The sequence below is a fragment of the Pan troglodytes genome, chromosome 16 (genome assembly GCF_028858775.2).
Source record: "Pan troglodytes isolate AG18354 chromosome 16, NHGRI_mPanTro3-v2.0_pri, whole genome shotgun sequence".
Taxonomy (NCBI): domain Eukaryota; kingdom Metazoa; phylum Chordata; class Mammalia; order Primates; family Hominidae; genus Pan; species Pan troglodytes.
In genome coordinates, this window is record NC_072414.2 from 34,647,774 (window position 1) to 34,669,022 (window position 21,249).

Consider the following 21,249-nt stretch of genomic DNA (forward strand, 5'->3'; position numbering starts at 1 on the left):
AAGGCTAGCGGATCGCCTGAGGTCAGGAGTTCAAGACGAGCCTGGCCAACATGGTGAAACCCTGTCTCTACTAAAAATATAAAAATTAGCCGGGCGTGGTGGCAGGCACCTGTAGTCCCAGCTAGCCGGGAGGCTGAGGCAAGGGAATCGCTTGAACCTGGGAGGCGAAGGTTGCAGTGAGCTGAGATTACACCACTGCACTCCAGCCTGGGCATCAAAGCGAGACTCTGTCTCAAAAAAACAAAACAAAATAAACAAAAAGACATTCATTACTGGGGAGGTGTTATGAAGTCGGAAAAGCTGCAGGGGCTTAGGATCCAGAGAGACCTGATTTCTAGTTATAGCTCTTCTATTTGGTATGTGGGTTTCTCAGGCAGTTTATCCCCTGTGAGCTTCAGATTCCTCATCAATAAAAAGGAGATGTTAATACCTGTATTTTGAGTTGTTAAAGGATAAAGTAATATGATTTGTATAAAGTACTCAGCATAATGCCTAGGACATATTGAATAGTCAATATATGATAAAGATATGTCTAAAATTTAGCATCCCGGTTGCCATGTTGCTGCCTTTTCCTAACACAGCTATGTGGGTCTTAAGCAAATTTGCCATAATCCGAGGTCTAAAAGGCCTTGTCTTCAACTAATCCACTGATTCATTTGTACTAACTCCAGTTTCCCCCTCCTCTCTTACACTCTCTTCCAGTTCTTTTTTATTCTAGAGGTGCTTTTCTCCTATTTGTGCTTTTACCCTTCTTAGAATCTGGTGTCTGTTAAACTTCATCTGCGGACCAAGAAGGTAAAAATCCTGTGTTTCCATAAATCTTCACAAAATGCTTGTTTGATTGAGACTTACTGGATCAAACTTGGACCACATCAACCTTTGCCCCTTAGGGAAAAGCCATACTTTTGCATCTACTTTCTCAGACTAGAGAATTTTTCTGACCAATGGCTGTAACTATTCCCTAACTTTAGGCTATGGGACAGAAAGGAGTTTGCCCACATTTGCTGGACTTTGCAAATAGCTTGGGCTGCTTTGTGGTATATTTTTTAGCTCTACCATCTCAGGGGCTTCCTGGGCTGTAGAGTGAGTGGGCAGAGGGTCAGAACAGCCGGGACCAAAGTTGAGAAGTGGTACAGACCAGGCTGGGATGGGATGAGAAGTGGTACAGATGAGGCTGGGAAGACAGTGAGAATATTCCAATGTGGACTCTCCTGTAGGGCAAGGCTCTGTCCCTTTTAATTCTCATTAAAATGGCTTTTTTCCCCCTTTAGGAAGGGACAACAAAAATAGGAAGGATTGACTCAGACCAGGAACAGGACATTGGTAAGTGGCAGAGTATATGAGTCCAGCATTTTGGGGCTAGTATTTGTGCCTGAAAGGTTTCTTCAGAGGACTCTGATGATGCTCTGAGAAGAAGGGAATCATTGGCGTATTCAGGGCCTGCTTCTCTTTCTGCTGCTAGGTTTCAGGTCTGGGACGTCATAGGGGGAGACCCACGCAGTGGGAGGGTTTCAGGTCTGGGTGGTTTCAGGTCAGCTCTTCCTTTTATTATGGTATGAGGTCTTCCAGATTTTGGATTCTGATCTCACAGAAAGAAATGGAGAGGGTGTTTCCCTGCATCGTCCTCCCACCCAAGTGACCACCACCTCTTTTGTAGTCCTGCAGGGTCAGTGGATTGAGAGAGACCACTGCACTATCACCAGTGCCTGTGGTGTAGTTGTTCTCCGACCTGCCCGTGGGGCCCGCTGTACAGTCAATGGCCGGGAGGTCACTGCCTCCTGCCGTCTGACTCAAGGTAGGACTGTCTGTAGCCCTGTTTATCCCAAGATGAGTGATGGACCAGCTCCAGTTTCATGGGCCCAAAGAGCTCAGTGAAGCAGGCTTTAAAAATGGATCACCCAGCCTCTGCACCCTGAAGTCTGAAGATTTTCTAATATGATCCTATTCCCATAAACAAGCCTTAATTCCAAAGTCTTGGAGTGAAGAATGACTGTATGAAATTTGTACCTGTGTTCATTAGCTCTGTCTCCCTAGGAAAGTCTCTGAGCCTCAACTTTCCTCATCTATAAAATGGGGATAATAATAGGATCATTGTGAGGATTGAATGAACCTTATAGTTCTTAACAGTGTGCTTTGCACTCCGTAAACACTCATTATCATTATTACTTTAATTACCGCTACTGTTATTAATCTATGCAAATTCTGTCTGTCCTTTTGAGACTGAGCTGAGATTCCTCCTCTTCCATCAAGTGTTCCCTGACTACTCCACCTGGAACTCAACTTCCTTTCCCTTGGAATAGTAGAGTTCTTCCTGTCTGTCTTATTAATTCAAGATGTACGCTGTGAGATGCAGAATTAATACGTATCTTATCAACTCAGCAAAATTATCAGTTATCGAGGGCATGACTTTGTCTCACAGAGCAGTGCCGTACACATAGTATGTACTCCAAAACATGAGCTGTTGATTGAATTCTCATTTGTCTCTGTGCTGCAGGAGCTGTCATAACCCTGGGGAAGGCACAGAAGTTCCGATTCAACCACCCAGCAGAGGCTGCTGTCCTGCGGCAGCGAAGGCAGGTTAGCAGGGCTGTGTTTTCTAGGTTATTGCTGGCCTCCCTGTTTCCACTTTTTAGATGAAAAGCCAAGCTGGGAGAGGTGGAGGTGATGACAGCAGCCTCACTGTGCTTTCTTCCTTGTTCAAGGTTGGAGAGGCTGCTGCTGGTCGTGGCTCATTGGAGTGGCTGGATTTGGATGGAGATCTCGCTGCCTCCCGGCTGGGTCTCTCCCCTTTGCTTTGGAAGGAAAGGTAAGAAATAGCTGCTTATACTGATGTGGAACCTACTGGGTTCGCTTCTTAGTCCATGACAGCATGGATCAGGGTGGGGGTGGGGGGTGATTAATGTAGCAGCCAAGGTCTGAATGAGCCCTTGTCTGAATCAACTTGGGCAAGTCATTTGATGATGCTGAACTAGCTGCTAAGTTCGTAGTTGGCAGGGAATTGGTCTTGGCCCTTGTTCATTTCCTCTTTGGTATTTCAACTTTTTTCATCACTGAAAGAGGTACATTATTTGATGTTCCTGTGGCCACTTTTCTCTCTCCACAAAATTTAGCTGTGCTGTGTTTGTGGACATCTTTGTTCTGAGCTTACCTTCCTATATACTCCTTTAAGTTCTGGCCTGTGTGTGAGCTCATAGTATATGTCACGTAGTGTATGTGAGCTCATAGCTTCCAGAACATATGGCTTTCTCTGAGTTTTTAAAGATAGTGTGTGACTGAGAAGGCTTTCTTTCTCATAACCAAGAATCCAGAACTGTGCATAGAGGGGCAGAAACTATAGGAACAATATGAAAATATCTTTTGGTTCTACCCTCTCATACCCACTTTGCCTGCATTGTAACTATGAAACATTGAGTCAGAGTTTTATATGGGATTGATGGCAACTACTTTTCTACTTCATACTTCATCCGTTTCTACATAAAACACCCTTCCCAGATCCAGAAGCCTTGCAGATTTGGTACTGGGAGTCCTTCTATTCCTGTACGTCAAAGTGACCTCTGCCTTAGAGATTTCCTTTAGAAAATTTCAGCAGGGGACTTGGTGCCTGTGACATCACTGGTGTTGGGAGGCTGCCAAACACCTTGAGCACAGGGTCTCAGTAGAGTTATGATGGCCCGTAGTTTCTTCAGAAGGATCCAGCAGTTCTTTCCTCAGGCCAGCAGCATTTGATGGCAGATGAAGACAATCTTATGTCTGACCTTGGCAGTGAGGAATGTTGGATACAGGAGCAGAAGTGCTCTGATCAGGGCTGGGCACGGTGGCTCCTGCCTGTAATCCCAGCACTTTGGGAGGCCGAGGTGGGTGGATCACAAGGTTAGGAGATCAAGACCATCCTGGCTAACATGGTGAAACCCCGTCTCTACTAAAAAAAAAAAAAAAAAAAAAAAAAAAAAAATTAGCTGGGCATGGTAGCACACGCCTGTAGTCCTAGCCACTCAGGAGGCTGAGGCAGGAGAATCACTTGAACCCAGGAGGCAGAGGTTGCAGTGAGCCGACATTGCGCCACTGCACTCCAGCCTGGGCGACAGGGCGAGACTCCGTCTCAAAAAAAGAAAAACAAACAATGCTCTGATTCAGGAAGCATGAACAGCAGGCAAGTCCTCATAGGAGAGCTGCTCAGTGAAGGATGCTACAACAGAAATTGAGTGAAGGATGATCCTAGTGTTGAGTAACAGAGCTCTATGGGATGGAGAATAAGGTAGAAGAGGTGACACAAGGTGGACTCAGGACTTAGACTGGAGCTTTTGCTTTGTCAGAGTGACTTTCCTTTTTTGTAGTGAAGTCATGAAAGTAGCTCCTGTTTTAGGTAAGGTTTGTGTTGGGAAGACTCTTTGAAGATCTGTTTTTCCCAGAGTTCAGAGGTTTACAGAAAATAACACTGCAACTTAAATAGCTGAGAATGGAAGAGATGCATTGCAGCAGACAAAACTGATTCACGTCCTGGCTGTACTACAGAAAAGCTGTGTGACCTTAGGCAAGTCAATGAACCTCTGAGCCTGTTTCCCTACCTCTAAAGAGACGATACTGCCATCTGTTTTCCAGGGATGATTGAAAGAGCGAGTATATATACACGGTGCAGACACACCCCACAGCCCCTATTGCTGCCAGCAAGGCTGCCTCCCTTTCTCTTTCTTGTCCTCCTGTCTCAACCCAGCTGACCTATCCACCCCAGAGTACATCATGGTGTTGTGCTCTTCTCTTGCCTTTTTAAAGTCTTCTATGGCTCTCTAGCCCCACAGGCACTGACATGAGCTTTCAGACACACAAGAATGTGTCCTTTCATTCAGAGAAGACAGGAATTTCAGAATCAAGGCCTCTCCCACCCACTGTCTCCACTCTTGAGCACCAGCTCTAGGAGCCTGTAGGCTGGGCTGGTCCTGCCCAGCTACTGTAGCCAGCATCTGTACCAATCCCTGGTGGAGGTGGTGTGGTGTGGTGCTCAAGTCTGTGATTGGGCAAAGGGACCAGGGAGAGGAACCTGCACGACTAGAGAAAAATATAAATTGTCAGCTGGGCTCCCAGTCTGGATTTGTGGTTGTGTGTCTACGAGTCTCTGCCTCTGCTCTTGGATGTGGTTGGCTCCAAAGCCTCTCTTTATTCCAGGCTTCCTTTCCCTCATTTATCTCTGGAGCAGCATTCATGAGGAGCCTGCAAAGCTGGAGCTAGCTCCAGAGCCAGGGGAAATTGGCCAGTCTGCCTTCCTTTTCTCCTTGCAGCAGTAATCTGGACCAGAGGGGAATTTGTCTTTGAATACCATTGCCTGTGTTCTTGGCATTTTCCCATTTGGAATTTTAGGGGGTTAACCTTAAGCGCCTAGAGCCTGGGAGACACTGTTGCTGCTTCCGCTGCCACCACTGCTGCCACTGCGGCTTTAGTAAGTAGATGCCGCTGCAATCTGCTGCAGAAGCTGCCAGACCCCAAGGCTGGGGGACAGCTGTGAGAGAAGAAGCAGGAGAGTACAGTGGAGTCCTCCCAAGCAGGTGTCTAGGCAGCAGCTGGGGGATACTGGAGCCACCAGAGATGAAGGGCAATTACCTGATAAAGACAGAGGTCCCTTGGCTGGCAGGTAAATGAAGACTTGCCCTTTGTAATCTAGCCAGACATGTAGTATAAGGTTGCTATTTTCTTTTTCACCTGCTTTCTGGGAACTTGACAAAATGTGCTTAGCAGAGGGACCATTCTGTGCGCCCTCTTGAGTGAATGTGCTGCATCTATAGAGATGACAGCAGACAGCCTCTCCTTGCAGGTCCTATGGCTATGCAGGAAACAATATCATAGCTGTCACTTTCTTAGGTGAAGGGTAAGGAGCACCCCTTCTAGGGAGAAGCAGATTGTAAATCTGAAGGTTGAGGAGAAAGCCAGACAAGGAGACTGAGTAATCTCAGGGAGTTCAGATAAAGATCCTGTCTCAGCCTCTTGCATCTGGTGGTCTGTGGGTCTTAGCTGGGTTTGTCTAGGATGGGCTCATGTTTGTAATTCAGCCATTTCTATAGTCAGACAAAATTTGGAGCAGTAATACAAGCATGATACATATGGATGTATGTTTCCTGTTAACTGCTTTCTCTATTTGTTTGGCATTAACAGGTTTCTATTCCAGTTGCTATCCTGAGCCTCCACATAACAGAGAGTAACCTTCCTCTTTCTGTATGCTCCACTGTGTATATTTGGCCTTTTGCCCACAGCAATCAGTGCCAGTCTTCTGAGCACACTCACTCAAGTGTCTGGACCTGTCCTAGTCCTTGGACCTGTTGCAGATTGAATGACCTCATAGCCTTCTTCCCTGGGAAGAGACTGTGGTTGTGTCAGCTCCCACTCCCATTCCCCCGGGCTATTCCACCTATCACTCTTCACCCATCCATCTTTTACTATCCTCCAAAGGCTGCGTTATGAAATCTTAATTTCTTCCAAGGCAGGGGCGGCAAACGTTTTCTGTAAAAGGCCAGATAGTATTTTAGGCTTTGTGGGCCATATGGTCTGTGCTGCAACTACTCAATTTTGCCAGGGTGGTGCAAAAGCAGCCCTAGACAGTACGTAAATAAATGGGTGTGATTGTGTTCTAATAAAACTTTATTAATAAAAACAGGCAGCAGACCAGATTTGGACTCATAGGCTTTCATTCGTGGACCTCTTGTGTGATACCCGTGTGATTTCATTCTGCTCTACAAAGTGGTGGATCTCCTAAAAAGTGGTTCCCTTACAGCGTACGCGTCATACTGCCTGAGATATAGTTCCAGCATCAAACCAATAAGCTTCTCCAAGCTTCCAAGTCATGACATCCTGGGATTGTGGGGAAGGCTAGATAAAGCAGGCTTGATTCTAACTTTTTTGTTAGCCTCTGGCAGAATCTGACTCTTCCCAGCCACTCCCATTCTGTGCCCATCTTGGGGTGCCCATACAGTTGGCTCCTTTAAAAACTTAAATGACAGGGATGAAGATAACCTGCAGAAAAAGCATTTGAGGTCCTTACGTGACCCCCAGGGAAAGGTCAGCAAGTAGGTAGAAGCTGTCAGTTTTCAGAGTAAGCCTCTGAGTCATCTGTGGTCATATAGGAACCTGGTGGCAGAGTAAGGCATGACTAAAATCTAGAATTTTTTAGGTCGGGCGTGGTGGCTCATGCCTGTAGTCCTAGCACTTTGGGAGGCTGAGGCGGGGAGATCACTTGAGGTAAGGAGTTCGAGACCAGCCTGGCCAACATGGTAAAATCCTGTCTCTACTAAAAATACAAAAATTAGCTGGGCGTGGTGGCATATGTCTGTAATCCCAGCTACTTGGGAGGCTGAGGCAGGAGAATCGCTTGAACCCAGGAGGCGGAGGTTGCAGTCAGCCAAGATCATGCCACTGCACTCCAGTCTGGGTGACAGAGTGAGACCCTGTCTCGAAAAAAGAAAAAATCTAAAATTTTTTGTAAGCTTTTTATTATGGAAGACTTCAAATACAACACAAATTATCAACTTATGGCTAATCTTAGTTCATTTATATCCACACTCACTCTCCCTCATTCCCTCTCACTGGATCTAGACAAATTCTTGACATATTTCACCAGTAAATGCTTCAGTATATATCTTTGAAAGGTGTGGTAGAGTCTAAAACTCTTGAATCCTATTCCAGGGCTCATTCACTGAAAACAGCTCTCGAGTGGAGACCAGCTCTCCTTTGGGTCACACACACAGAGGCGTGGTGTGTGTATAAATTATCAGCTGCCTTTTGCTACCAGATCACAGAGGATTTCTGTTTCAGGGAATGGAGGTGCAGTAACAATCTCTGAATATGTAGGAGAGAGTTTTATGCCCACAGTGTTTCTGGAGCTTCTGCTTTACTGAGTATTTCCAACATATTTTTAGCAGACACCTTTTTGTTCTTTTTAAAGGACCAAACTTCTGAATTTAGCTAAAATGTTTTTGTGTCTTTTTAAAAAGAACAACTTTCCTGGTGATTTTCCTTAACTAAAATGGATTTGTGTTTCTGCTAACCCCACAACTCTAAGACTATGCCAGTTTAATGACCATTCTCCCCTCCTGCACTGTGACATCGTAAGCTGCCTGTGACACCAGGCCTGTTTGTCCAAGGTTGCCAGAAGTCCAAAGCACTCTCTACCCTGTTGATTGCAGGGGCTCTCTTGGAAGGCCTTACACTGCTATCAGTTTGTCCTGAGCTTGGTTTGCATTTCCCCTTGGGTAACCTTAGCCGCTTCTGTGACAGGAGAGCGCTTGAAGAGCAATGTGACGAGGACCATCAGCCACCGAGGGATGGAGAGACATCCCACAGGGCCCAGATTCAGCAGCAGCAGAGCTACGTAGAGGATTTGAGGCATCAAATCCTAGCAGAAGAGATTCGAGCTGAGAAGGAACTGGAATTTGACCAAGCTTGGATTAGCCAGCAGATTAAAGAAAGTAGGTGTCCACCACTTAATGTGTCTGCCTCACCTCCTTATTCTTTCATTTTCATGCTTCCTCAGCCTTCTGTAATCTCTCTTTTGTTTTCTTTGTGATATGATGGAATCTTTGGTATTAGGTGTTCTCTTTTCTTTTAGACACCAGAGATTCTTATAAGAAGAGGGCTGGAAGCAAGAATAAGGACGCTAATTTCCTTATTGTCCTCAGAATTACGGACCTCCTACTTACTGCTCCTCATTTGGTCATGTATCCATACCCTACCGCCTGCCCTAGCATGTGCCCACTGCTGTGCCGAGTCCTGAGGGTCTTCATTCCCTTACCTTGTGGTAAGGGAGCCCTGTAGCCCTGCAGCCCTCATCCTGCCACATCACCTTGGCCAGCTCTTTCACTCCACACAGGTCCAGCCATGGCTGGAGGTGTCTGAGTCCAGGCAGCCACAAGCAGGGAAGGAGATGCTGAAATTCTCTCTGGGTGTTTTTGGTTCCCAGACCAGCAGTGTCTGCTCAGAGAAGAGACCTGGCTGGCCAGCTTGCAACAGCAGCAGCAAGAAGACCAGGTAGCAGAGAAAGAACTTGAGGCATCTGTGGCACTTGATGCTTGGCTTCAGACAGATCCTGAGATTCAGCCATCCCCATTTGTCCAAAGTCAGAAAAGGGTGGTGCACCTGCAGCTCCTGCGGAGACACACTCTTCGGGCAGCAGAGCGGAATGTCCGGCGGAAAAAGGTCTCATTCCAGCTAGAGAGAATCATCAAAAAGCAGAGGCTGCTGGAGGCCCAGAAGAGACTGGAGAAGCTCACGACATTGTGCTGGCTCCAGGATGACAGCACCCAGGAGCCCCCATACCAGGTCCTCAGCCCTGATGCCACAGTCCCACGGCCTCGATGTAGAAGCAAATTGACGAGTTGCAGTTCTTTGAGCCCCCAAAGACTCTGCAGCAAGCACATGCCCCAGCTACACAGGTACAGCCAGTAGTTGTCACTGGGAAGCACTCGGTTAAAGTTTACAACCTTCTTGCCCAGGTAGTTTTCTGTTTTTCCCCATGCCTCATTTCCTCAGTCTGTGAAATGGAAGAATGTGTGTATTCCTCTCTTCCTCATGACTTTTTCCATCTTCTGGTTACTCTTCTTTCTGTGTATATCGTTTTAGATTCAGGCCTTTCCCATCTTCCTTACCCCCTGAGTAGCAATTCTTGCTTCTTTGGTAACATCTTAGGAGTAAGGATCTCGGCCTCATTTTTCATCTGTTCCTTAGACCTGGGCTATCCATATACGTTTCCTTGTATGTCACACCTCAATCTTGTCATGCCTGTAACCAGACTTCTTGACTCCTACACCACCTCCCTCCCTCTCCCTCCTCGACCTGCCACATCAAGTGAGCTTTCTCACCCCACCTCCCACCTGGTGACTGAGCTATCTTTTTGACTCCCAGGTTCAAGTTGGGACCTTCCTTGTTTCTTTTCTCCATTACTTCTTACATGCCATCAAGGCAGGGCTGTATTATCTCCCAGACTCCTTGGAGCAAGGGTTTGTGTCTTATACCTCTTTGTATCCTCAGGACCTAGCACAGGTTCTTGTCCACAGGACATTCACAATTAACGTCTGTTAGTGTTGTGTTTGCTCACCTCTCTGGTCTTCAAAGTACCAGGTGGGCTTTTTAAAAAAACTTTATTATGAAAAAATTTTAAACATATGCCAAGTTGGAAGAATAGTATATGTATCACTGATATTATTCAGCAATTATTAGGCTTTACACACTTGCCTACCTTCCCATTTTCTGAAGTTTTTTAAAGCAATTTCTAGACACCATGTCACTTTAGTTCTACATTTCTAAGTATATACTTCTAAAAAAAAAAAGGACTTTTCTTGTAACCACAATGTTATTGTGACAGCTACCAAAATTAAGATTATTTGATGTATTCTAAAACCTAGGCCATATTCAAATTTCTCTGCTGCCCAAAACTATTTACAGTTTTCTTTTTTCTCTCTCTTTTTTCTCTAACATGGTTCAGCATTGAAACCGTTGGTTTTTCAAATCAAGATCCAAGTAGGATTTACACACTGCATTTGTTTGTTGTTTCTCAGGTTTCTTTTAATCATTCTTCTTGTTTTATTTGTAATCATTATTTTTATTTCTTCATATTATTGATAATTATAGTTCTGTAGAATGTGTATCACTCTATAGATTTATCTTTTGGTTCCTCATAATACCATTTAAATTGTTCCTCTATTCCTCATATTGCCTATTAATAGGAAGCTTTCCCTACAAGTGTGATTAGCGTCAGTTCAGTTTTTTAACAAGATGAAGAAATTGAGGAACAGAGTGGGCCTGGAGCCTCTTGGAGAACTAGGACTAGAGTCCACAATTTCCTTTTATACCTAGAGAGCTTTTCTCTGGGTCTGAAGTCGATAGGAGACAGTGACACTGGCCTTGTTTTTAACCTCCTTCTGTCCACAGGAAGTAGTACCTCTCACATCTTCTGAGATAGCTTTCCTTGTCTTCACAGCATTTTCCTAAGTTGGGATCCCTCTACCACATTGCCACCTAGGCCTGACCCTACACACCAAACATCAGAGAAAACATCATCAGAAGAGCATTTGCCACAGGCTGCTTCCTACCCTGCAAGGACAGGGTGCCTCCGCAAGAACGGCCTGCATTCCTCAGGTCATGGGCAGCCCTGCACAGCCAGAGCAGCCTTGGCCAGGAAGGGAGCCTCAGCTCCAGACGCTTGCCTCACCATTAGTCCCAACTCTGTTGGCATCCAGGAAATGGAGATGGGGGTTAAGCAGCCCCATCAGATGGTGAGCCAGGGCTTAGCATCTCTGAGGAAATCAGCTAACAAACTAAAGCCAAGGCATGAGCCAAAGATCTTCACCTCTACTACCCAGACCAGAGGGGCGAAGGGACTAGCAGACCCTAGCCACACACAAGCTGGGTGGCGAAAAGAAGGGAACCTTGGGACCCACAAGGCTGCTAAGGGAGCCAGTTGCAATTCCTTGTATCCTCATGGACCCAGGCAGACTGCTGGGCACGGAAAGGCAGTCAAGACTTTTTGGACAGAATACAAACCACCTTCTCCAAGCAGGGCATCAAAAAGGCATCAGAGGGTTCTGGCAACTAGGGTCAGAAATATTACCAAAAAGTCCTCTCACTTGCCTCTTGGCAGTCCTTTGAAAAGACAACAAAATACAAGGGACCCAGACACCATGGTCCCACCCACAGATTTCAGCCCAGTAATGGATCATTCAAGAGAAAAAAACAATGATTTATCTGACACAGATAGCAACTACTCAGTGGATTCTCTCTCATGTGTCTATGCCAAAGCCCTGATAGAGCCACTGAAGCCAGAGGAGAGGAAATGGGATTTCCCAGAGCCAGAGAACTCTGAAAGTGATGACAGCCAACTATCTGAGGACTCACTGGCTGAGAAGAGGTACCAAAGCCCCAAAAACAGGCTAGGGGGCAATCATCCCACCAACAATCGTGGCCAACCCAGGACCAGAACTAGAGCTTCTGTGAGGGGCTTCACTGCAGCCTCAGACAGTGACCTACTTGCTCAAACTCACAGGAGCTTCTCCTTGGATAGCCTGATTGATGCAGAGGAAGAACTGGGGGAAGATCAGCAAGAAGAACCTTTCCCTGGTTCAGCTGACGAGATACCCACAGAGACTTTTTGGCACCTGGAGGACTCTAGTCTGCCTGTAATGGACCAAGAGGCAATATGCAGGCTTGGTCCCATCAACTACAGAACAGCAGCTAGGCTGGATGCCGTCCTGCCAATGAGCAGTTCGTTTTACCTTGATCCTCAGTTCCAACCCCATTGTGAGCTCCAACCCCATTGTGAGCTCCAACCCCATTGTGAGCTCCAACCCCATTGTGAGCTCCAACCCCATTGTGAGCAGGCTGAATCACAGGTAGAGCCAAGCTACTCTGAACAAGCCGACTCTCTCCAAGGCATGCAGCTTTCAAGAGAGAGCCCACTGATGTCCATGGATTCCTGGTTTTCCTGTGACTCTAAGATCAACCCCAGCAGCCCCCCAGGAATAGTGGGTTCTTTATGTCCAAGTCCTGATATGCAGGAATTTCACCCCTGTAAGGGGGAGAGGCCTGGTTACTGGCCAAATACTGAGGAACTAAAGCCATCAGATGCAGAAACGGTTCTGCCATATAGCTCCAAACTGCACCAAGGCAGTACTGAGCTCCTCTGCAGTGCAAGAGATGAGCACACAGCCTCTGCTGCTGATACATCTAGGCTGTCTCTCTGGGGAATTCAAAGGCTTATTCAACCAGGAGCTGATGGCACCTTTCAGGGCAGATGTATCCCTGACATGACCCAGCAGGGCAGCTCTGAAGCATCCCACAATTCTAGTGTATCAAACGTGCTGGCTGCCTCTGCCACCACCTTGACTCATGTAGGCAGCACCCATGAAAGGGATTGGTCTGCCCTTCAGCAAAAGTACCTCCTTGAACTCTCTTGTCCTGTTTTGGAGGCCATAGGAGCACCCAAGCCAGCTTACCCCTACCTTGAGGAAGACTCTGGTTCCCTGGCCCAAGCTTCTAGCAAAGGAGGAGATACTCTATTGCCAGTTGGCCCTAGGGTATCTAGCAATCTGAATCTCAACAACTTTCCAATCCATCTGTCCAGAATCAGGCGTTTGAGGGCAGAGAAAGAACAGGACAGTTTAAATGCCAAATTAGAAGGTGTTTCAGATTTCTTTAGCACTAGTGAGAAAGAGGCGAGTTATGACGAAACTTATTCGGCAGACTTAGAATCATTGTCTGCTTCTCGATCTACAAATGCACAGGTCTTTGCAGCAGAGAACGCGATGCCAGATTCCATGACAGAAGCATGTGAAGTCAAGCAGAACAACTTGGAAGAATGCCTTCAGAGTTGCAGGAAACCTGGACTGATGACTTCCTCTGATGAGGATTTTTTCCAGAAGAACGCTTGTCACAGTAATGTCACTACAGCCACCAAAGCAGACCACTGGTCCCAAGGCTGGGCTCCTCTCAGGAAAAATAGTGCAGTCCAGCCAGGGCAATTAAGTCCCGACAGCCACTACCCACTAGAGGAAGAGAAGACAGATTGCCAGGAGAGCTCTAAGGAAGCAGTTAGAAGACACATAAATGTTTCCTTTGCCCTTCCTTCAGGTCCAGAGCTATACCTTCACTCTGCTCCCTGGAATCCATTGTCATCTTCCCTGCAGCCCCCACTCTTGGAAACATTCTATGTGACCAAAAGCAGGGATGCCCTGACAGAAACTGCCTTAGAGATTCCAGCTTGCAGAGAAGTAAGGGTACCTTCCCCACCCCCCAGGGAAGCCTGGGGCTTTGGTCACAACCACCAAGCTCTCCAAGGTGCTTATTTGAAGAATAATTTGCCAGTGCTGTTACAAAACCAGAATTCTAAGATTGCCTCATCTCAGCAGGTCACAGCTGAGATACCAGTTGATCTGAATACCAGGGAAGTCATCAGAGAATCAGGTAAATGCCCTGGAAATATTACAGAAGAAAGCCATGATTCAGTTTATTCTTCTGTTACTCAGAACAGACATTTTCTCCCCTCTACCAGCACAAAAGTATGTGAATTTGAAAACCAAGTTGTAATTTTAAATAAAAAACACAGTTTTCCAGCACTTGAGGGAGGAGAGGTCACTGCTCAGTCCTGTTGCAGTGCTTCCTCAGACAGCACTGAGTCTGGGAAGTCTCTCCTCTTTCGTGAATCTGAGGCACAAGAGGAAGAAGAGCTGGATCAGAATACAGTTCTGAGGCAGACCATCAATGTAAGCCTTGAGAAAGACATGCCAGGGGAAAGTGCTGTTTCTTTGAAATCCAGATCAGTAGATCGTAGAGTAAGCAGCCCAGTGATGGTGGCCCAGGATGGTGGCCCAACCCCTAAGTGGGAAGGGAAAAATGAAACTGGGCTTCTTGAAAAAGGTCTTCGTCCCAAAGATAGCTCAGAAGAGTTTAAGCTTCCAGGTACAAAGCCTGCATATGAAAGGTTCCAGTTAGTTGCATGCCCTCAGGAAAGAAACCCCAGTGAATGCAAGTCACAAGAAATGTTAAATCCCAACAGAGAACCTTCTGGAAAGAAACAGAATAAAAGAGTTAATAATACTGATGAAATGGCTAGGCTAATTAGGAGTGTAATGCAGCTGGAAAATGGCATCTTAGAAATTGAATCTAAGCAGAATAAGCAGGTTCATGCTTCCCACACACCAGGTACCGATAAGGAGTTGGTGTTCCAGGACCAGAAGGAGCAGGAGAAGACTGACCATGCCTTTAGGCCAGACAGCTCTGGAAACCCTTTGCCCTCTAAGGATCAGCCATCTTCTCCAAGACAGACAGATGATACTGTCTTTAGGGATAGTGAAGCTGGAGCAATGGAGGTTAACAGCACTGGGAACCATCCCCAGGTCCAGAAAATCACCCCAAACCCCTTCAGGTCAAGGGAAGGTGTACGAGAGAGTGAACCTGTGAGAGAGCACACTCACCCAGCTGGATCGGACAGAACTGCCAGGGATATTTGTGATTCTTTAGGGAAACACACAACTTGCAGAGAGTTCACCAACACTTCTCTTCACCCACAGAGAATGAAAGCATTGGCTAGAGCTCTGCCATTGCAACCCAGGCTAGAGAGGTCTTCTAAGAATAATGGCCAGTTTGTAAAAGCATCAGCAAGTCTCAAAGGGCAGCCTTGGGGCTTAGGAAGTCTTGAGGAATTGGAGACTGTGAAAGGTTTTCAGGAAAGCCAAGTAGCTGAACACGTAAGTAGTTCCAACCAAGAAGAGCCAAAAGCTCAAGGTAAAGTTGAAGAAATGCCTATGCAAAGGGGAGGCAGCCTTCAGGAAGAAAATAAAGTGACTCAGAAATTTCCTAGTCTCAGCCAGCTTTGTAGGGACACGTTTTTCAGGCAGGAAACTGTCAGCCCATTACTAAGCCGGACAGAATTCTGTACAGCTCCTCTTCACCAAGACCTGAGTAATACCTTGCCCTTGAATTCTCCAAGGTGGCCAAGAACGTGTCTTCATGTACCTGTTGCTCTAGGCATCTCTTCACTTGACTGTGTGCTGGATCTCACAATGTTGAAAATTCATAACAGTCCCTTGGTAACTGGAGTAGAGCATCAGGACCAGAGTACGGAGACCAGAAGCCACAGCCCCGAAGGAAATGTTAGGGGGCGTTCCTCTGAGGCACACACTGCCTGGTGTGGGTCTGTGCGATCCATGGCCATGGGATCTCATAGTCAATCTGGTGTACCAGAGAGCATTCCTCTGGGGACAGAGGACAGGATCTCAGCAAGCACCAGCCCCCAAGACCATGGAAAGGACCTCAGAATCACCTTGCTGGGTTTCAGTACCAGTGAAGATTTTGCTTCTGAAGCCGAGGTGGCTGTACAAAAAGAAATAAGAGTCAGTTCACTGAACAAGGTCTCTAGCCAGCCTGAAAAGAGGGTCAGCTTCTCCTTGGAAGAGGATAATGACCAAGCCAGCAAGCCAAGGCAGAAGGCAGAGAAGGAGACTGAGGACGTCGGACTGACCAGTGGTGTTTCCTTAGCACCTGTTTCCCTGCCGAGGGTGCCCAGTCCAGAGCCTAGGCTGTTGGAGCCCTCTGACCATGCATCCATGTGCCTGGCCATCTTGGAGGAGATCAGACAGGCAAAGGCCCAGAGAAAGCAGCTTCATGACTTAGTGGCCAGGGGCACAGTCCTTTCTTACTGTGAAACTTTACTAGAACCGGAATGTTCTTCAAGGGTTGCTGGCAGGCCTCAGTGTAAACAAATAGACCAGTCATCATCAGACCAGACCAGGAATGAGGGTGAAGCACCAGGATTTCATGTGGCATCTCTATCTGCTGAAGCAGGGCAGATAGATCTGTTACCTGATGAGAGGAAAGTCCAGGCCACATCTCTGTCTGCAGACAGCTTTCAATCTCTGCCCAATACGGAAACTGACAGAGAGCCATGGGATCCTGTGCAGGCTTTCTCCCATGCTGCTCCTGCTCAAGACAGGAAACATCGTACTGGAGAACTGAGGCAGTTCGCGGGAGCAAGTGAACCATTTATATGTCACTCTAGTTCTTCTGAAATCATAGAGAAAAAGAAAGATGCAACCAGAACACCTTCCTCAGCTGATCCTTTGGCCCCAGACAGTCTTCGTTCTTCAGCACCTGTGGAGGAGGTCAGGAGGGTAGTATCAAAGAAGGTAGTGGCTGCCTTATCTTCTCAGGCCCCTTGTGATGATCCTAGAGTGACTCTGCATGAGCTAAGTCAGTCAGTTCCGCAGGAGACTGCAGAGGGCATACCCCCTGGCAGTCAGGACAGCAGCCCAGAGCATCAGGAACCCAGAACTCTAGACACCACATATGGAGAAGTTTCAGATAATTTGTTAGTGACTGCACAGGGAGAAAAAACAGCCCATTTTGAAAGTCAGTCTGTGACCTGTGATGTTCAGAATTCTACAAGTGCCTCAGGGCCTAAGCAAGACCATGTCCAATGCCCTGAGGCTTCTACTGGCTTTGAAGAAGGTAGGGCAAGTCCCAAACAAGATACCATTCTGCCTGGAGCTCTGACAAGGGTTGCACTGGAAGCTCCCACACAGCAGTGTGTGCAGTGTAAGGAGAGTGTTGGGTCTGGGTTGACAGAAGTCTGCAGGGCTGGCAGCAAACATTCCAGACCAATTCCACTGCCAGATCAAAGACCAAGTGCAAATCCTGAGGGAATTGGGGAGGAAGCCCCATGTAGACACCCAAGGGAAGCTTTAGATGGCCCTGTCTTCTCAAGGAACCCTGAAGGCAGCAGGACTCTCAGCCCGTCTAGAGGGAAAGAGAGCAGAACTCTTCCTTGCCGACAGCCATGCAGTTCTCAACCTGTTGCTACTCATGCTTATTCCTCCCATTCCTCTACTTTACTGTGTTTTAGAGATGGTGACCTAGGGAAGGAGCCTTTCAAGGCTGCCCCACATACTGTCCACCCACCCTGTGTAGTACCTTCCAGGGCCTATGAAATGGATGAGACAGGAGAGATCTCCTCTAGGGGACCTGATGTGCACTTGACACATGGCCTTGAGCCCAAAGATGTTAACAGGGAATTTAGGCTAACAGAGAGCAGCACTTGTGAGCCTTCTACTGTGGCTGCTGTCCTATCTCGAGCTCAAGGCTGCAGATCCCCTTCTGCTCCTGACGTGAGGACAGGTTCCTTCAGCCACTCAGCTACTGATGGAAGCGTAGGGTTAATAGGGGTTCCTGAGAAAAAGGTTGCTGAGAAGCAAGCAAGCACAGAACTTGAGGCTGCGTCTTTCCCTGCATGCATGTACTCTGAGCCTCTGAGGCATTTTAGGGACAGCTCTGTAGGTGACCAGAATGCACAGGTGTGTCAAACCAATCCAGAACCGCCTGCAACAACTCAGGGACCACACACCCCGGATTTAAGTGAAGGGTCTGCTGAGAGCAAGTTGGTGGCAGAGCCACAGCATGAATGTTTAGAAAATACCACTAGATGTTTTTTGGAAAAGCCACAATTTTCCACTGAGTTGAGGGATCACAATCGCTTGGATTCCCAAGCCAAGTTTGTAGCAAGGTTAAAACATACCTGCAGCCCCCAGGAAGACAGTCCCTGGCAGGAAGAAGAGCAGCACAGAGACCAGGCTTCAGGTGGTGGAGAAGGCTTCGCCCAGGGTGTGAATCCCCTTCCTGATGAAGATGGCTTAGATGGCTGTCAGATTTTAGATGCTGGGAGAGAGGAGGTGGCTGTGGCCAAGCCTCCTGTGTCCAAGATTTTATCACAGGGCTTCAAAGACCCAGCCACTGTGTCCTTGAGGCAAAATGAAACATCACAGCCTGCTGCTCAGAGGACTGGCCACCTCTACACTGGCAGAGAGCAGCCAGCACTTCCTGTGACTACAATCTTCTCTGGCCCCAAACACTCCAGGTCCTCCCCCACACCACAGTTCTCAGTTGTCAGCTCTTCTCGTTCTCTTCAGGAGCTGAACTTGAGTGTGGAGCCACCTTCCCCTACAGACGAAGATACACAGGGGCCTAACAGATTGTGGAACCCACATCTCAGGGGCTATTCCTCAGGAAAGTCAGTGGCAAGAACATCTCTGCAGGCTGAGGACAGCAATCAGAAAGCCTCATCTTGCTTGGATGATGGGACTACCGATCACAGGCACCTGAAGCCTGCCACCCCTCCTTATCCAATGCCTTCCACACTCTCACACATGCCAACCCCTGATTTCACGACCAGCTGGATGTCTGGTACTTTGGAACAAGCCCAACAGGGAAAGCGAGAGAAACTGGGTGTCCAGGTTAGGCCAGAAAATTGGTGCTCTCAGATGGACAAAGGAATGCTGCACTTTGGCTCCAGTGACATCAGTCCCTATGCGCTGCCGTGGCGTCCGGAGGAGCCTGCACGTATCAGCTGGAAGCAATATATGTCTGGCAGTGCAGTCGATGTTTCCTGCAGCCAGAAGCCCCAGGGGCTGACACTATCAAATGTGGCCCGGTGCTCCAGCATGGACAATGGCCTAGAAGACCAGAACTCCCCTTTCCACTCCCACCTCAGCACTTACGCCAATATTTGTGATCTGTCAACCACACACAGCAGCACTGAGAATGCCCAAGGTTCAAATGAGGCCTGGGAAGTATTCCGAGGGAGTTCTTCAATTGCCTTAGGAGACCCCCACATCCCGACGAGCCCTGAAGGAGTAGCCCCCACTTCGGGTCATGACAGAATGCCTCAGTTCAGGGGCCCTTCTGGTGAAGCAGACTGTCTGAGGAGTAAGCCCCCCTTGGCCGAAGGAAGTGCTGCAGGTCCAGTGGATGAGATTATGCTGCTGTATCCATCAGAGGCAGGCTGCCCTGTGGGACAGACCAGGACGAACACATTCGAACAGGGCACACAGACCCTCGGCAACAGGCGCCACTGGAGCAGCACTGACATCTCCTTTGCTCAGCCTGAAGCCAGTGCAGTATCAGCCTTTGATCTGGCCTCATGGACCAGCATGCACAATCTGTCTCTCCACCTCTCACAGCTCCTGCACAGTACCTCAGAGCTGCTTGGGAGTCTCTCCCAGCCAGATGTGGCCAGAAGGGAGCAGAACACCAAGAGGGACATCCCAGATAAAGCCCCACAGGCCCTGATGATGGATGGCTCTACTCAGACCACTGTGGATGAGGGCAGCCAGACTGACCTCACCTTACCCACCCTGTGCCTCCAGACTTCAGAGGCTGAACCTCAGGGAGCCAATGTGATCCTTGAAGGGCTAGGCTCAGATACCTCGACTGTGTCTCAAGAAGAGGGAGATGTGCCAGGGGTACCTCAGAAGAGAGAGGCAGAGGAAACAGCACAGAAAATGGCTCAGCTCCTGTATCTTCAGGAAGAAAGCACTCCCTACAAGCCCCAGAGCCCTTCAATACCCTCATCCCACTTGAGGTTTCAGAAAGCCCCCGTTGGGCAGCATCTTCCTTCTGTGAGCCCCTTAGTTTCTGATGCTTTCCTGCCTCCCAGCTCCCAGCCAGAGGAGTCACATTGCTTAGTTGTCAGCAGTCCCAGTCCCAGCTCCCCTCATTCCCCAGGGCTCTTTCCCAGTACTTTCGAGTATCCTGGGGACTCCAGGGTCCAGAAGAAGCTGGGCCCCACAAGTGCTTTGTTGGTGGACAGGGCCTCCTCCCCAATCCTCACTCTTAGTGCCAGCACCCAAGAGCCGGGTCTTTCCCCAGGCTCTTTGACCCTCTCAGCCCCTTCAGCTCACCCTGTTGAAGGCCACCAGAAGCTTGACTCCAGCCCAGACCCTGTTGATGCCCCAAGGACTCCAATGGATAATTATTCCCAAACCACTGACGAGTTAGGTGGCTCCCAGAGAGGTAGAAGTTCCTTACAAAGGAGTAATGGGAGGTCCTTCCTTGAGTTGCACTCCCCACACAGCCCACAGCAGAGTCCAAAACTCCAATTTAGTTTCTTAGGGCAGCACCCTCAGCAGCTTCAGCCCAGGACAACTATCGGGGTCCAAAGCAGACTGCTGCCACCACCACTGAGGCACAGGAGCCAAAGGCTGGGCAACAGCTTTGTGCCTGAGAAGGTGGCTTCCCCGGAGCATTGCCCACTGAGCGGTAGGGAGCCAAGTCAGTGGCAGAGCAGGACAGAAAATGGAGGTGAGAGTTCAGCATCTCCAGGGGAACCACAATGCACTCTGGACCGACCTTCTTCATGGGGAGGCCTCCAGCACCTCAGCCCCTGCCCTGTCTCTGAGTTGACTGATACTGCAGGGCTCCGAGGTTCCGCCTTGGGCCTCCCTCAGGCCTGCCAACCTGAGGAGTTATTGTGCTTCAGTTGCCAGATGTGCATGGCCCCTGAGCACCAGCACCACAGTCTGAGGGACCTCCCGGTGCATAACAAATTTAGTAACTGGTGTGGGGTTCAGAAGGGCTCACCTGGGGTGTTGGACATGACTGAGGAGGAGCTGGGGGCCAGCGGTGATCTCAGCTCTGAAAAGCAGGAACAGAGTCCCCCACAACCTCCTAATGACCACAGCCAGGATTCTGAGTGGTCCAAGAGGGAGCAGATCCCCCTGCAAGTTGGGGCCCAGAACCTCTCACTCAGCGTGGAGCTCACAGAAGCGAAACTGCACCACGGCTTTGGGGAGACCGATGCCCTGCTCCAGGTGCTGCAGAGTGGGACAGGGGAGGCGCTTGCTGCTGATGAACCTGTGACACCCACCTGGAAGGAGCTCTATGCACGGTAAGGACGCCCAGCCTGGAGTCGGGAGGGGAAGGGGTGGGCTGTGAGGAAAGAGAACCCAAGAA

The 21,249-nt window shown here is 48.4% G+C and overlaps 1 protein-coding gene across 12 annotated transcripts in view; it reads left to right on the forward strand.

Moving 5' to 3' along the window:
• The window catches only part of STARD9 (StAR related lipid transfer domain containing 9), a 144,967-nt gene that overhangs the window by 96,580 nt on the left and 27,138 nt on the right, over positions 1-21,249 (forward strand). For all 12 annotated transcript variants that reach the window (XR_010151627.1, XR_010151628.1, XR_010151629.1 and 9 more), the window contains 7 exons: positions 1,272-1,323; positions 1,658-1,795; positions 2,495-2,577; positions 2,703-2,806; positions 8,257-8,447; positions 8,939-9,410; positions 10,955-21,184. Coding sequence is in view for 9 of the 12 variants with exons in the window: in XM_063794788.1 (XP_063650858.1) it covers positions 1,272-1,323; positions 1,658-1,795; positions 2,495-2,577; positions 2,703-2,806; positions 8,257-8,447; positions 8,939-9,410; positions 10,955-21,184 (11,270 nt within the window). In the remaining 3 variants the exon portion in view is untranslated. The remainder of the gene's footprint in view (positions 1-1,271; positions 1,324-1,657; positions 1,796-2,494; positions 2,578-2,702; positions 2,807-8,256; positions 8,448-8,938; positions 9,411-10,954; positions 21,185-21,249) is intronic.